The sequence below is a fragment of the Canis aureus genome, chromosome 15, assembly GCF_053574225.1.
Source record: "Canis aureus isolate CA01 chromosome 15, VMU_Caureus_v.1.0, whole genome shotgun sequence".
In the NCBI taxonomy this organism is placed as follows: Eukaryota; Metazoa; Chordata; class Mammalia; order Carnivora; family Canidae; genus Canis; species Canis aureus.
In genome coordinates, this window is record NC_135625.1 from 52768228 (window position 1) to 52784873 (window position 16646).

Here is a 16646-nt window from a genome sequence, read left to right on the forward strand (position 1 = left end):
TTGCATAATTTGGGTTTCCGAAGTGGAATTGTCTGGGTTCTTTATATATGTTGGATACTAACCGCTTATTGAATCTACCATTTGCAGATACCTTCTCCCATTCAGTAGGTTTCATTTCTTTTTCATTTTGTTAATTATTTCCTTTGCCGTGTAAAAGCTTTTTATTTGGTACAGCCCCAATAATTTATTTTTGTTTTTGCTTCACTCACATGAGGAGACATATCTAGAAAAGTCTTGCTAAGGCTAATATTTTCTGGAAAATTTTAGGTAGAATTGGTGTTAAATTTTCTTCAGTGCTTGGCAGGCATATCTAGTAAAACCATCAGGATCTGGAGATTTCTTCTATATGAATTTTATTTTTTTATTTCTTTATTTTTTATTGGTGTATGAATTTTACAATTAAGAATTCAGTTTACTTAATAGGTTGCAGAGCTATTCAGATGTTTTATTCACAGTATTTATATCTTACTGCGTGAGTTGTAGTGGCTTGTGCTTTTTTGAGAAACTTGTCCGTATCTTTGAAATGGTCAAATTCATGTGTGAAGTGTGACTACTGTTCCCTTTATCTTTTCGGTTTCTGCAGGGTCTGTAATGATAACGTTTCCTTCCTGATTTTGTTAATTATGTCATATCAGTCTCTCTCTCTCACTCATTTTGCTAGAGGTTTGCGTATTTTATTTGCTGTATTTAAAGGATCACATTTTTGTTTCATTGATTTTGGGTTTTTTTCCTGTTTTCAGTTTCTTTGATTTTTTCTTGTATTTATTATGATATTCCCTCCTCTAAATTTGCTTTACTTTGTTGTTCTTTGTCCAGATTATTTAAATGGAAGCTTAGATTATTTGACAACTTTCTCTTTTTTAGTATGAGCAAATAGTCTCATAAATTTCCCTTTCAGAGCTGCGCGCCACCGATATTGGTGTGTGGTATTCTCACTTTCATTCGGTTCTGTGTATTTTTAAAACTTTCCTTTGACATCTCCTTTCAACTCCTGGATTGCTTAGAATCGTTTTGCCTAGTTTCTCAATACTTGGAGATTTTCCTGCTGTTTTCTGCTACCAATTTCTAGTTTGAGTCCGTGATTTTCAAAGACCATGCTCTAGAATTTGAATTCTTGTAAATACGCTGAAGTTTGTGTCATGGCCCAGGCTATGGCCTGTCTTGGTGTGAGTTCTATGGGTGCTTGAAGACAACGTGTTTTCTGCACTTCTTGGGCGAGGTGTTTTATACCTGTTGTTGACATAACTGTTGGCTGATGGTCTTCTTGAGTGCTCTGTATCGTTGCTAATCTTTGTCCAGATTTTCTATCATTTATTTTTCTTCTTAAAATTTTTTTTTAAAAAAGAGTTTACTTATTCACAAGAGAGACACACGCACACACAGATGCAGAGACACAGGCAGAGAAGCAGGCTCCCCATGGGGAGCCTGATGCGAGACTCGATCCCAGGACCCTGGGATCACGCCCTGAGCCAAAGGCAGATGCTCCACCGCTGAGCCACCCGGGCGTCCCTGGGTCATACTTGTTAAAAATCACTCTGCCGATGTCTCTCTTTTGTATGTTTAGAACACTTGTCTTTCATGTAATTATCATGTCAGAGCATCCACCTGTCATTTTATGTTTTGTTTCTTTGTCCTGCTTTCCTCTGTGTTAGTCGAACGCGTTTTTAGAATTCAGCTTTGATATATCATTGTGCCCACGAGTGCGTATCTCTCTCAGTGCTGCTTGAGGTTTTATACTAAAGACACGTAACGTCACATTCTACTGTTGTCGACATGTTACCGGGTAGGGCGAAGTGCAGAAACCCCACCTCCGTGGCCTTCAGCCTCACCTGCGACAACACGGTCTTAAATATTTCTTCTGCATACATTTGAGCCACACCAGGCAGTGCTGTATGGCTCGCGTCAACCAGCACGTAGCGGAGAAGGGAAGTCAATTTTATTCATGGATATTTTTGCTTATGTCATGTCATTTCTTCCTCCCCTACGCCCAGATGCTTCCTTTTCTCCTTTTCTTTCTGGTTACAGGTCTTTCTCTTGGGGCAGGTCTGTTGGTGACAAGGCCTCCTACTTTTCCCTCTTGATTTCTTTCATTCCCGAAGGGCTCTGGGTACACAGTTCTTTTCTCTTGCACTCGAAAAGCCGGCCACCGTCTCATGGCCTCCACGATCCCCGATGAGAAATCTGCGGTAATTCGAACCGTGTTTCTCGTGGGAGAGGCACTGTTACTCCCCCGTTGCTCTCCGGCCTCGTCCGCTGTCGTGACGTTTCTGAGGTTTGACTGTGTTGTGTCCTGGTGTGGATGTCTTCGGTTTGTCTGCACTGGGGTCTTTCCAGTTTCCTCAGTGTGGAGATTTAGGTCTTTTGTCAAATTTGGGGTCTTTTCATCCACTAATTCTCTGAAGTTTCCTAGCCATTTTCTTACCCTTCTTTGGTGACTCCGTGGACATGAATGTGGGATCTTTTGTTACGGTCCCACGGGTCACTGTATTTTTGGGATTTCCTCCCCAGTCTCTGCTCTGTTTTATCCGTGTGGGCAATCTCTGTCATTCCGCCTGCAAGGTCACTAGGCTGTCTCTCCTCTGTTCTCTTCCACCTGTCGAGCTTTTTATTTCATTTTTTTTTTCAGCTCCAACATTTGTATTTGAGTCTCTTTTGTATCTTTTATCTCTTTGCTGGAGTTCTTTTTTCTTCTTTCATTTTTTTCAGGTGTGTTTGTGCCTGTTTATCGAATGATTCTTACAATAGCTGCTTTAAAATCTCGTTACATATGGTGATTATTCTGTTAATCGTGCTGTTGGTGTCTATTGATTTGTCTTTATTCATTTGTTGAGATTGTTCTGGTTCTCTTGTGCTGCATGATTTTCTTTTTTTTTTTTAAGATTTTATTTATGTATTTATTCATGAGAGACACAGAGAGATGCAGAGAGAGAAGCAGGCTCCTTGCAGGGAGCCCGCCCGATGCAGGACTTGATCCCAGGACCCCAGGGTCACACCCCGGGTGGAAGGCAGACGCTCAACCACTGAGCCACCCAGGCGTCCCTAATACATTTATCTTAAGTCACGTTTTGGTGTTTGTAGGACGCTGGGAGTCTTTGTAGGATCCACGTTCATGAGTTTGTCCTTTGGATTTCTGGCTTGTGTTTTATTTTGCTGGTCAGACCACATCAGGCTTGTCGGCTCCTGATGCAGTGTTTACTGCCGCTTGGGGCTTTCGGGCTGGGTCTGAGATTGGACGTGGATTGCAGGTAATACCTTTATGATGTCAGAAAACTACTTTGTTCCAGGTTTTGCTGTTTTTAATAGGGGATGGGTGCTTGATCTTGCCAGATGGCGCTTTGCTCCCTATGGGAAAGCTGTGTGCTTTTACTCTTGGTTATGTGTGTCGGCTTTAGGGACCATCCCTAATCTCGTGGGTGCAGCTGATGCTGAGCCCCTGGTCAGAAGTACAGCCACAGCCTGTCCTTAGGAATTTCATATGACAGTGGCTTATGCAAGTGTGAGCACTCTTTCCCCCTCGTGTGCGGGTTCCAGGGAGCCTCTTTATGGCTGAGGTGGCAGGGCTGATCCATGCAGCCCTTCCAGCCCAGTCTCCATCTCTTCACTGGTCTGCCACTGCTGGTGTGTGGCCCTCGTCCTCGTGAATCAAGATGGTAGGTAGAGGGCTGGACATCAAGACCATGTCCCCAGCAACAGAGGGACAAAAGGAAGAATAGGCCTTCTTTAAGAGCCATTCCAGAAGCTCTCACGTGACCTTTCACCCCCTGTCTCCTGGGCCACATCTAGCTGCAAGAGCAGGCTGGATAACGGGGTGTTTATCTTAGGTCTCTGAGCCCCAGATGAAAGTAAGGGGCTAAACGGTTGTGCTCGTGGTGACGAAGGGATGTGGGAACAGCGGCCAGCTCTGCCCTGGCCTCACTTCCAGCACCAGATGCCACTGCCCAGCATTCCCAGCATGGTGCTCTCCTGTGGTCTATGACTGACTCAGTTTCCCTGTCCTAACTCCACGGTGCAGGGCAGCTGACGGGATGGAGAGACCAGGTCCTGGAGGTGTGCCCTTAGCTGGGGTCCTTGGAGAGGGAGGGGTTCCAGGGCATTAGGAGAATACTGAACGGGGAGGAGGGTGTGCTGGGCACGGCGGGTGTGGGGGGCAGCCTCCCTTGTTTGATCTGATGTAGCGTATTTGTAGGTGCAGGGGAGGGATTTAAGACCTGAGCCCTGAGCAGTGGGAATTGGAGGTGTGGCAGGCAAAGGGGGAGCAGGGTCTGGGGGGCAATGACCCCCTCACAGAGCACCTGCTGAGGACACTGTGCGCCTATCTCCCTGTCTGGTGTGATGGAATTCAGACAGGGCAGAGGTGCGATGCAAGGCCAGGCCACCGTGCACTTCTCCAGGGACCCTCCGTGCGGGGCACACTGGTGCAGGAGCCACCCCTGAGCCCCTAACCGCAGCTCGGCAGCCCAGGCGGCCCAGGGTCGTGGGGCCCTGTGACGCTGGGTCTTCCTAGGAGAGCGTGAAGCCCCATGTGTGTTCTGGGGCAGCATTCTGTCGTGTCCCGGCCTCGTGCCTCAAGGCATTTCCAGCAACTTCCAGGTGTCTTCTTGTTGCTGATGCTGCCCTTGGCCTGTCCGCGAGGTGGCCTGGGTGAGGCCCTGCCCAAGCTCCCTCCACCGCCCGCACAGTCTGGCACCCTCTGCCTGTGTCTCAGCCTCGCCCCAGAGGCCCCCCGGCCAAGGAAGGGGTCGGCGTCTGCTGGCCAGGCACCAGTCACACAGCAGCTCCCACACCCCGTGCGCTGGGGCTGCCCCTCACATGTCAGCCTGGACGTGTCCATGCATGGCGTCCGTGTGCTCGCCAGCACTCAGAGCCTCTCTCCCAGGGGTCCCAGTGCTGAGAGTGGTCACAGGCCATGGCAGTAGCGTGAAGTCCCGCCGCGGCATTGCAGTCTGTCCATTTGGCCGCCGTGGGGGTGGGTCTCAGGGCAGAGCCAGGCCTTGCTCGGGCCACATGGCTCTGGGCACAGGCTCCAGGCCCGGGACTCAGGTTGGCCTCGTCTGCTTGGCTCCACGTAGCATCTAGCGGCGCTTGGCCGGCCTTCTCCTCTGCGGTTTACGTGGAGACGCATGACCTGGGGAGGCTCCTGAGGGGTGTGGGCTCCATGTGTTAGGCCTGTGACGTGCTCCGTGGAATCCAGAGCAGACGGGTGAAGCCCTCACACCCCTGCCCCAGGCCTCCGAGGCCATCTCCCAGAGGCCCCCTGGGTTCCGGGGGACTCCTGTCACTGTGCCGCTCTCATCATCATCCTGAGGTCATCACGTGGGACGTGGCCTCACCGAATGGGGCTGTGGTCCAGGAGGTCTCCCGATGCCTGCTGTGGGCTGGGGGATGCCAGGGGTCGAGGGCTTCACTAGAGCTGCTGCGTTGATGGGACAGGCTGCAGCTGAGGGCAGGGGGCCCGGAGCAGAGCCTGGCGCTGGAGGGATGGAGTGAGGGAGCGGCTTCTCTTGCCCAGTCTCTGCCGTGTTTGCTCTTCTGAGCAGGCTTCCTTCCTCAGTCTACTGGGATTTCAATGTAATCTCTTTGCTTCCCGAAGCAGGCTGGGAAGGGGAGTGAGAGGCCCTGAGGGGAGGGCCTCAGATGCAGGTGTGGCCAGCTGTGGTCACGGGCCAGGGGGCTTGGCGGCGGGTGAGGATCCCTGGGAGGAGGAGAGGCAGAATGAGGCAGGTGGGGAAACTGAGTCCCCGGAAGAGGGATGGAGTCTCCTGTGCGGCAGGGCACCTCTGGAAAAGCCTAGATGTTTATTCCATTCTCTGAGAGGGAAGAAAACATCTGACCCCCAGAGAGAAGGAAGAAATCGGAAAATAGGACCGGGGGGAAATGAGACGTTGTGTACCGATCTCTGTGAGGTCACGGGACTCCCGTCTGTCCAGGGGGGCGGGTTTTACGGCCGACCTGGAGGTTCCTCTTGGGGCCGTGTTGGGCAGTGGGATGCGGAGTGAGGCCTGGCCATCCTGGTTGAGGCCGGTGGCGTTTCCACCCTGTGACCTCTGCTCGGTGAAGCGGGGGCACACGAGTGGGTGGACGGTGGGTGAAGTTTGCCATGGTGGCCCGGGTGTCGTGGAGGTGATGCAGGCCCCTTGCCAGTGCTCCGGGAGCGAGTTTCCTGTGTAATGCCACTCCAGGCCTGGGCACAGGCTGCAGGGGCCCAGGGGCCAGGCAGGGTCTGTAGCACCAGGCCGCCTGCTGCCCGTGAGGAGGGTCTGCAGCCCCTTGTGCAGGGCAGCTCCTCACACCACCTGGGTGGGGTGATCGAGGACTCGCAGGGGAGTCCTGCTGCATCACACAGACCTGTCTCTCCTGTCCAGGAGTGGCTGCTTATGAGCCTTCTGCCCCGGTATGTTGCCATGGAGATGAAGGAGGACTTCCTGAAGCCCCCGAAAGGATTTTCCACAAGATTTACATCCAGCGGCATGACAATGTGAGGTAGGGCTGATGCGGCCAGGTGCTGGGCCTTGGGGAGCTCAGATGAAGATGATGGAGGTGGAGGTGGAGGCGGTGGATGTGGGGGGGAGGGGGGGAGGGGGAAGTGGTGGAAGTGGTGGAGGAGGAGGGGAAGAGGTGGAAGAGGAGGAGGAGGAGATCGAGAAGGAGGTGGAAGAGGTGGAGGAGTGGAGGGGAGGAGTGGAGGTGGAGAAGGGGGGGAAGGGGTGGAGAAAGAGGAGGTGGAGGTGGAGGGGGAAGAGTTGGAGGTGGAGGAGGAGGAGGAGGAAGGTGGAGGAGGTGGATGGTGAAGTGGTGGAGGTGATTGCCGGGGTGGGCATAATGGAGACAGTGAGGGTGATTGTGGGAAGTGATGGAAGTGGAGGTGATGGATACGGGGGCTGTGGTGGTTGGCGAGGAGGTGATTGAGATGGGAGGTGATGTGGGAGTTTGCAGAGGAGGTTGCTGTAGTCGTCCTCTTCCTCCCCCGTTCCTCTCATGGCAGCCCCAGGAGGTAGGGATTGTTCCCGTTTTACAGGTGACGAATCAGCTTGCCCCAGACACGCTCTGAGGTTTGCTTGTTTTTACAAATCCTATCACAAAGAATTTTATTCTACTGCATCATACATTCCCTTTTCTCTCTTGCTCTCCCTCTTTTTTTTCCCTTCCTCTTTTTACTAGCTGCATTCTTTGTTGTATTACTTCTTTTAGGTTTCAAGTTTTTATATAAATTCGATGGTTAACATATAGCCATTATTACTTTCCAGGGTAGTATTTAGTGATCCATCACTTACACATAATGCTCAGTGCTCATCACAGGTGCCCGCCTTAATACCCACTCCCTCTCTCCCCTCGCCTCGGCAACCCTCAGCATGTTCTCTGCAGCTAAGAATCTGTTTCCTGGTTTGCGTCTCTCTCTTTTCTCTCCCTGTGTTCATCTGTTTCATTTCTTACATTCCATACATGAGTGAAATTATATGGTGTTTGTCTTTCTCTGACTGACTTATTTCACTGAGCATAATACGCTCTAGCTCCAACCAGGATGTTGCAAATGGCAAGATTTCATTCTTTTTGGATGGCCCAGTAGTATTCCATTGTATATATAGACCACATCTCTTTTGTTTTTGTTTTTACGTTTGCTTTTATTAAAATTCGATTTTCCACCATATAGTATAACATCCAGTGGTCGTCCAACCAAGTGCCCTCCTCAGTCACCCAGTTACCCCATCCCCCCACCCACCTCCCCTTCTGCAACCCTTTGTTTCTTTCCCAGAGTTAGGAGTCTCTCACGGTTTGTCTCCCTCTCTAATTTTACTCGCTCAGTTCCCCTCCTTTTCCTTAGAATCCCTTTCACTATTTCTTATATTCCACATATGAGTGAAACCATATGATGATTGTCCTTCTGCAGTTGACTTTTTCACTCCTCATAATACCTTCCAGTTCCATCCACATCGAAGCACATGGTGGGTATTTTGTCCTTTCTGATGGCGGAGTAATATTCCATCGTATACATAGACCGCATCTTTACCCATTCGTCTGTTGAAGGACATCTCGGCTCCTTCCACAGTGTGGCTATTGTGGACATTGCTGCTATAAATATCGGGGTGCAGGTGTACCAGCGTTTCACAGCATCTGTATCTTTGGGGTAAATCCCCAGCAGTGCACTTGCTGGGCCGTAGGGTAGCTCTATTTTTAACTTCTTGGGGAGCCTCCACACAGTTTTCCAGAGTGGCTGCACCAGTTCACGTTCCCACCAACAGTGCAGGAGGGTCCCCCTCTGTCTACATCCTCTCCAACGTGTGTTCTTTCCTGTCTTGTTAATTTTCACCATTCTCACTGGGGTGAGACCACATCTTTATCCATGCACGTTGATAAACATTTAGGCTTTCTTGATAGTTTGGCTATTATTGATAATGCTGCTCTAAACACGAGGGGCATATACCCTTTCGAATCAGTATTTTTGTATCTTTTGGGTAAATACCTAGTAGTGCAATTGCTGGATCTTAGGGTAGTACTATTTTAACTCTTTGAGGAAACTCCATACTGTTTGCCAGAGTGGCTGTACCAGTTTTCATTCCCAGCAGCAATGCAAGAGGGTTCTCCTTTCTTTACCACTCACCGACACTTGTTGCTTCTTGTGTTGTTAATTTTGGCCATTCTGACAGGTGTGAGATGATGTCTCATCATGGTTTGATTTGTATTTCCCTGATGATGAGTGATGTTGAATATCTTTTCATGTGTCTGTTGGCCATCTGTGTGGCTTATTTGGAAAAATGTCTATTCATGTCTTCTGCCTATTTCCTAGCTGGATTATTTGTTTTTTGGGTGTTGAGTTTGGTAAGTTCTCTATACATTTCGGATCCTAACCCTTTATCAGGTATGTCATTTGTAAACATCTTGTCCCGTTCTGTAGGCTGCCTTTTAGTTTCATTGATTGTTTCCTTCATTGTGCAGATTTTTATCTTGATGAAGTCCCAATAGTTCACTTTTAGCTGTTTCCCTTTCCTCTGGAGACATGTCTAGGAAGAAATTACTATGGCCACTATCAGGGAGGTTACTGTTTGTCTTCGGGGACAAGTTTTTCTTTTGCTGTGCGGAAGCGGCTCATCTTGATGAAGTCCCAGCGGTCCATTTCGCTCTTGTTTCTCTGGCCTTCGTGGCTGATGTCATTTGCAAGAATTTGCTGTGGCCCAGTTGAAGATGGGTGTTGTTGCCTGTGTTCTCCCGGAGGGTTTTGATGGAATCTTGTCTCACGTTTACATCCTTCATTCGTTTTGAGTTTATCCTTGTGTTTGGTGTGAGAGGAATGGTCCAGTTTCATTCCTCTGCATGTGGCTGTCCAGTGTTCCCAGCAGCCTTTATCGAACAGACTGTCTTTTTTTCCCCCGTGGATGGTCTTTCCTGCCTGGCCGAATCTTAGTTGCCCGTAGAGTTGAGGGTCCACTTCTGGATGCTCTGCCCTATTCCATTGATCCATGTGTCCGTTTTTGTGCCATTACCACACCGTCTTGATGGTCACAGCTTTGTGGCACACCCTGAAATCGGGCATTGTGCTGCCCCCCCACCCCACCCGTAGTGGATTTCTTGGCTATAATTCCCGTGGCTGTTTGGGGTCTTTTCTGATTCCACACAAGTCTTCTGATGATTTGTTCCAGCTCTCTGAAGAGAGTCTGTGGAATTTCTGACAGATTTTGCACTAGTTGTGTAAATTGCCCTGGGTCACGTTGACATTTTCCCCAATATTAATTCTTCCAAACCAGGAGCATGGAACCTTTTTCCATCTCTTTGTGTCTTCCTCAGTTTCTTTTTTTTTTTTTCTTTTTCTTTATTTATTTTTTTTAATTTTTATTTATTTATGATAGTCACAGAGAGAGAGAGAGAGGCAGAGACACAGGCAGAGGGAGACGCAGGCTCCATGCACCGGGAGCCCGACGTGGGATTCGATCCCGGGTCTCCGGGATCGCGCCCTGGGCCAAAGGCAGGCGCCAAACCACTGCGCCACCCAGGGATCCCTCTTCCTCAGTTTCTTTCAGACGTGTGCTCTAATGTTTCGGGTAGAGAGCCTTTACCCCTTTGGTTAGGTTTCTTTCTAGGTAGCTCACACTTTTTTGGGGGGGTGCTGCGGTTGTATAAATGGGATTGACCCCTTCCTCAATGTCCCTTTCCTCGGTCTCATTGTTCACGTACAGAAACGCCACTGGTTTCTGGACCCTGAGTTTGTATCCCGCCACACTGCTTAACATGCTGTAGGTGTTCCAGCAATTTCGGGTGGAGTCTTTTGGGTTTTCTAGGTACGGTATCATGTCATCGGCGAAGAGGGAGAGTTTGACTTTTCCTTTGTGGGTTTGAATGCCTTTTATTTCTTTTCGTTGCCTGATTGCTGAGGCCGTGACGTCTCATACTATGTTGAGAATAGCAGCGGTGAGAGTGGACATCCCCGTCTCGTGCCTGGTCTTCGGGGAAAGGCTCCCGGTGTTTCCCCATTGGGAATGATAATTTGCCAGGGGCTTGTCGTAGATGGCTTTGAAGATGCTGAGGGACTTTCCCTCTATCTCTGTACACTGAAGCGTTTGGATCAGGAATGGATTTTGTCAAATGCTTTCTGTGCGTGTCTTGAGAGGATCATCTGGTTCTTGTTTTTTCTCTTGCAGATCTGATCAGTCACACGGAGTGCTTGCCAAGTGTTGAATCGGCCTTGCGTCCCGGGGATAAATGCCACCTGGTCACGGTGAGTAACTTCTCAATGTACCGTTGGATCCTATTGGCTCGTATCTTGTTGAGGACGTTTGCATCCGTGTTCATCGGGGACATCGCAGTATAATTCTCCTTTTGGGTGGGGTGGAGTCTTTGTCTGCTTTTGGACATAAGGTGATGCTGGCCTCCAAGAACGAGTTTGGAAGCATTCCATCTCTTGTCTATCTTTCGGAACCGCTTGAGTAGAAATAGGTATGGTTTCTTCTTTAAACGTTTGATAGCATTCCCCAGGGAACCCATCTGGCCCTGGGCTCTTGTGTCTTAGCAGGTCTTTGATGATGACTGCTTCAGTTTCCTCCCTGGATATTGGCCTGTTCGGGTTTTCTGTGTCTTCCTGTTCCGGTTTTGGTAGTTTGTGGTTTTCAGGAAATGCGTCCGTTTATGCTCGATTGCGCAATTTATTGGCGTGTAGCTGCTCAGGATGAGTTTTTAAGATCGTTTGTATTTCCTTGGTGTTGGTAGTGATCTCTCCTTTCTCATTCATGATTTTATTAATTAGAGTCTTCTCTCTTCTTTTTATAAGGCTGGCTTAATGGTTTTTCTCTCTCTTACTGGTTCTTTCAAAGATCCACCTCCTGGTTTTGTGGATGTGTTTCTCCGGTTCTTCTGCTCTCCATTTCATTGAGTTCTGTTCGAATTTTTATTAACCATCGTCTTCTGCTGGGTGAAGGTTTCATTTGCTGTTCCTTCTCCAGCTCCTTTAGGTGCAAGGTTAGCTTTTGTATTTGAGTTCTTTCCAGTGTTGGATGGACACTTGTATTGCGATGTATTTGCCCCTCGGGACCGCTTTTGCCGTATCCCAAAGATTTGGAACAGGTTGTATCTTCATTCTCGTTGGTTTTTGTGAATCTTTTTAATTCTTCTCTAATGTCCTGGTTGAACCTTTCGTCTTTTAGCAGGATGGTCCTTAACCTGCACGTGTTTGAAATCCTTGCAAACTTCTTCTTGTGGTTGAGTTCTAGTTTCAGAGCATTATGGTCTGAAAATACGCAGGGGACGATCCCAGTCTTTTGGTATCGATCACGACCTGATTTGCGACCCAGTATGTGGTCTCTTCTGGACAAAGTTCCACGTGCACTTGAGAAGAATGTGAATTCAGTTGCATTTGGAGGTAAAGTTCTGTAAACATCTGTGAGATCCACGTGGTACACTGCATCCTTTCATGCGCTTGTTTCTTTGGAGATGCTGTGCCTGGAAGATCTATCATTCCTAGAAAGCGCCGTGCTCGAGTCTCCAAGTCAAAGTGTCTTATTACCTAAGTATGTCTTAACTTTGGTTACTAATTGCTTGATATCCTTGGCAGCTCCCACATTCGGGGCATAGATATCCATGATTGTTAGGTAGTCTTGTTGGACAGATCCTTTAAGTACGATCTAGTGACTCTTTCAGGTTTCCCACATGGAGTGTCATGTCCTCTGTGAAAGGTGAGAGTTTGACTTTTTGGCCGATCGGGATGCCTTTTCTCTCTGTTTTGGAATCTCACTGCGAAAGCTGGGACCGCTACTACTGTGCCGAAGGACAGCGTTGAGGGTGGACACCCTGTCGTGTTCCTGACCTTAAGTTAAAAGCTCGAGGATTTTCCCAATGAAGAGGACGTTCCCCCTGGGTCTTGGTAGGTGGCTTTTATGGTAATTGAGGTTTGTTCCCGGTATCCGTGCCTGGCGGAAGGTTTTCATCATGAAAGGACGGTCTATTTCGTCAAACTCTTTTTCTGTGTCTATTGAGAGAATGCTCCGGCCCCTGTCCTTTCTTTCATTAATGGGGAGAGGGAAGGAGAGACAGAGAGACACAGGCAGGGGGACACAGACAGGGAGGGAGAGATCGGGATGGGGGAGAGACAGCAAGGGAGAGACATAGAGATGGCGAGGGAGAGACCGAGACAAGGAGGGAAACTGAAGGAGGGAGGGAGGGAGGGAGGGACGGACACGGAAGTAGAGTCCAAGAGACAGGGAGGGAGAGACCGAGAGACAAGGAGTGAGAGACACTGAGGGAGACACAGAGAGACTGGTGGAGAGATAGAGACGGGGAGAGAGACAGAGACACAGGGAGGGAGTGCCGGCGAGACAGGGAGCGAGAGTCAGAGAGAGGGAGGGACAGAGCCAGACGGAGAGGAGAGAACAAGATGGGGCGGCGGGGAGAGACAGACACAGACACAGGAAAGAGAGTCAGAGAGACTGGGGGATGGAGAGACAGAGACCGTGAGGCAGAGACAGAAAGACAGGGAAACAGGTAGGGAGATGCCGGGAGACTGGGAGGGAGAGACCGAGACACAGAGAGGGTGACACAGAGACAAGGAGGGTGAGATCTAGACAGCGTGGGAGAGACCGAGAGGGAGGGAGACAGAGAGACAGGGAGGGACAGACCCAGAGACAGGGAGGGAGAGACCGAGAGACAAAGGGCTGCGCGGGGGAGGAGTGGTGGGACCTGTTCGCGGAGGGGGCTGGCTGTGGGGCCTCCTACGGGTCAGGTCTCCTCCGGGCGGCTCAGAGAGGGTGCGAGACCCCTCCACCGGGGCTCAGGGAGGGTGCAGAGCCCATCCGCGTACGCTCAGAGGGGTTTGGATGCAGACACCGTCCAGCGTCAGGGCATGGCCTTGGGGCGGTGGCTTGAGGGCCTGGGTGTCTGGGCTCCAGCAGTGCCCCCAAGGCTTTTGGCTCTTCCTCTCCCATCTGCTCCCCTTCCCCCTTCCGCCCCTGACCCCCTCCCCCCTTCAGCCCTTGCCCCACTTCCCCCCTTCCCCCATTCCCAAGCTCCCCAGGCTCACCAGGAGCACACCGGCCCCCCCCCCCTTGGTCCCTATCAGGTGAGTATGGCGATTTCTGAAACTTTTGAATTTTGAAAGCATTCCCCTTTCTCCACATCCTCTCCAACATTTGTTGTGTCCTGTCTGGTTCTTGTTCCCCATTCTCACCGGTGTGAGGTGGTATCTCATTGTGCTTTTGCTCTGTATTTCCCTGCTGGCTGGCGATGCAGAGCATCGTCTCGTGTGCTTGTTGCCACGTCTCTGTCTTCCTGTGTGACGTTTCTGTTCATGTCTTTTGCCCATTTCAGGGTGGCACTCTTGGTTTCTTTGCTGTTGAGTTGAATAAGTTCTTTAGAGATCTTGGATAACTGGCCCTGTAGCGGACGGGTCATTTGCACATATCTTCTTCCATTCTGGAAGTTTGTCTTTTAGTTTTCTTGAGCGTTTCTTTTGCTCTGTGGAAGCTTCTCATATTGACGAAGTCCCAGTGATTCGTTTTGGTTCTGTTTCCCTGGCCTTCATGGATGTATCTTGCAAGAAGTTGCTGTTCAAGGAGGATGTTGTTGCCTGTGTTCTCCCCTAGGAGTTTGATGGAATCTTGTCTCCCATTTAGATCTTCCATCCATTTTGAGTTTCTCTTTGTGTCCGGAGGTGTGAGAGGATGGTCCAGTTTCATTCCTCTGTGTGTGGCTGTCCAACGTGCCCAGCAGCCTTTAGTGAAGAGACTGTCTTTTTTCCAGCGGATGGTCTTTCCTGCTTGGTCGAATGTACGGTCTTGACGGTCGAGTTGAGGGTCCACTTCTGGATTTGTCTCTTCTGTCCCATTGATCTGTGTGTCTGTTTTTGTGCCAGTACCACACTGTCTTGATGAGCAGAGCTTTGTAGCACGACCTGAAGTCCGGCATTGTGATGCCGCCAGCTGTGGTTTTCTTTTCTCATATTGCCCTGGGCATTCGGAGTCTTTTCTGATGATTCCACACAAATCTTCCGATGATTTGTTCCAGCTCTCTGAAGAGAGCCCATGGTATTTCTGATGATAGGGATCGCGTTCCATGTGTAAATTGCCCTGGGTCACATGGACATTTTCCCAATATATATGAATTCTTCCAATCCAGGAGCATGGAATAGTTTTCCATCTCTTTGTGTCTTCCTCAATTTCTTTCAGACGTGTTCCGTGGTTTTTCGGGTAGAGATCCTTTATCTCTCTGGTTAGGTGTATTGCTAGGTATCTCATGCTTTTGGGTGCAATTGTCACCGGGACCGACTCCTTCATTTCTCTTTCTTCAGTCTCATCGTTGGCGTATGGAGAGGCCAGTGATTTCTGGGCATTGATTGGGTATCCTGCCACGCTGCCAAATTTGCTGTATGAGTTCTGGCAATCTTGGGGTGGAGTCTTTTGGGTTTTCCAGGTACGGTATCATGTCATCGGCGAAGAGGGAGAGTTTGACTACTTCTTTGCCGATTTGAGCCTTTTATTTCTTTCTGTCGCTTGATTGCTGAGGCCGTGACGTCTAGTAGTATGTTGAGTAGCCTTGGTGAGAGTGGACATCCCTGTCTCTCATTCCCTTCTTCAGGGAAAGGCTCCCAGTGTTTCCACATTGAGGATGATTATTTGCCGTGGGCTTTCCTTTCCGCCGATGGCTTTGGGGATGCTGCGGAACGTTCCCTCTATCCCTGTACTCTGAAGCGTTTGGATCAGGAATGGATGCTGTATTTTGTCAAATGCTTTGTGTGCATCTCTTGAGAGGATTGTCTGGTTCCTTCTTCTCTTGCAGATCTGATCAGTCACATGGCGTGCTTTCTGAGTGTTGAACCAGCCTTGCATCCCCGAGATAAATCCCACGTGGTCATGGTGAGTACCCCTTTTTTTTGTTTTTAAAGATTTATTTACTTATTTATTTATGATAGATATATAGAGAGAGATAGAGGGCGAGGCAGAGACAAAGGCAGAGGGAGAAGCAGGCTCAATGCCGGGAGCCTGATGTGGGACTCAATCCCGGGTCTCCAGGATCACGTCCTGGGCCAAAGGCAGGCACTAAACCGCTGAGCCACCCAGGGATTCCCCTGGTGAGTACCTTCCTAATGTACCGTTGGATCCCATTGGCTCGTATCTTGTGGAGAATGTTTGCATCCGTGTTCGTGAGGTCTGTCAGTCTGTAAGTCTCCTTTGTTGGTGGGGTCTTTGTCTGGTTTTGGACTTAAGGTGCTGCTGGCCTCCAAGAACGAGTTTGGAAGCATTCCATCTCTTGTCTATCTTTCGGAACCGCTTGAGTAGAAATAGGTATGGTTTCTTCTTTAAACGTTTGATAGCATTCCCCAGGGAAGCCATCCGGCCCTGGGCTCTTGTGTCTTAGCAGGTCTTTGATGATGACTGCTTCAGTTTCCTCCCTGGATATTGGCCTGTTCGGGTTTTCTGTGTCTTCCTGTTCCGGTTTTGGTAGTTTGTGGTTTTCAGGAAATGCGTCCGTTTATGCTCGATTGCGCAATTTATTGGCGTGTAGCTCCTCAGGATGAGTTTTTAAGATCGTTTGTATTTCCTTGGTGGTGGTGGTGATCTCTCGTTTCTCATTCATGATTTTATTAATTGGAGTCTTTTCTCTCTTCTTTTAATAAGGCTGGCTTAATGGTTTTTCTCTCTCTTACTGGTTCTTTCAAAGATCCACCTCCTGGTTTGTGGATGTGTTTCCCTAGTTCCTCTGCTCTCTATTTCGTGGAGTTCTCGAATTTTTATTAACTGTTGTCTTCTGCTGGGTGAAGGTTTCATTTGCCGTTCCTTCTCCAGCTCCTTTAGGTGCAAGGTTAGCTTGTGTATTTGAGTTCTTTCCAGTGTTTGGATGGACGCTTGCATTGCGATGTATTTCCCCTGTCTGGGACCACTTTTGCCGTATCCCAAAGATTTGGAACAGGTTGGTTGTATCTTCATTCTCGTTGGTTTTTGTGAATTTTTTTTTAATTCTTCTCTAATGTCCTGGTTGACCCTTTCGTCTTTTAGCAAGATGGTCCTTAACCTGCACGTGTGTGAAATCCTTGCAGACTTCTTCTTGTGGTTGAGTTCTAGCTTCAGAGCATTATGGTCTGAAAATACGCAGGGAACGATCCCAGTCTTTTGGTATCGATCACGACCTGATTTGTGACCCAGTATGTGGTCTCTTCTGGACAAAGTTCCACATGC

The 16646-nt window shown here is 49.2% G+C and overlaps 1 protein-coding gene across 10 annotated transcripts in view; it reads left to right on the top strand.

Moving 5' to 3' along the window:
* LOC144284804 (adenylate cyclase type 1-like) overlaps positions 1-16646 on the top strand; it is a 414796-nt gene that overhangs the window by 18202 nt on the left and 379948 nt on the right. For 6 of the 10 annotated variants that reach the window (XM_077849860.1, XM_077849863.1, XM_077849862.1 and 3 more), the window contains exons 6-7: positions 10629-10705; positions 15250-15326. In XM_077849860.1, the coding sequence (XP_077705986.1) occupies positions 10629-10634 (6 nt within the window). In that variant the 3' untranslated portion in view covers positions 10635-10705; positions 15250-15326. The remainder of the gene's footprint in view (positions 1-10628; positions 10706-15249; positions 15327-16646) is intronic. The other 4 variants (XM_077849869.1, XM_077849867.1, XM_077849868.1 and 1 more) reach the window with 2 other exon arrangements.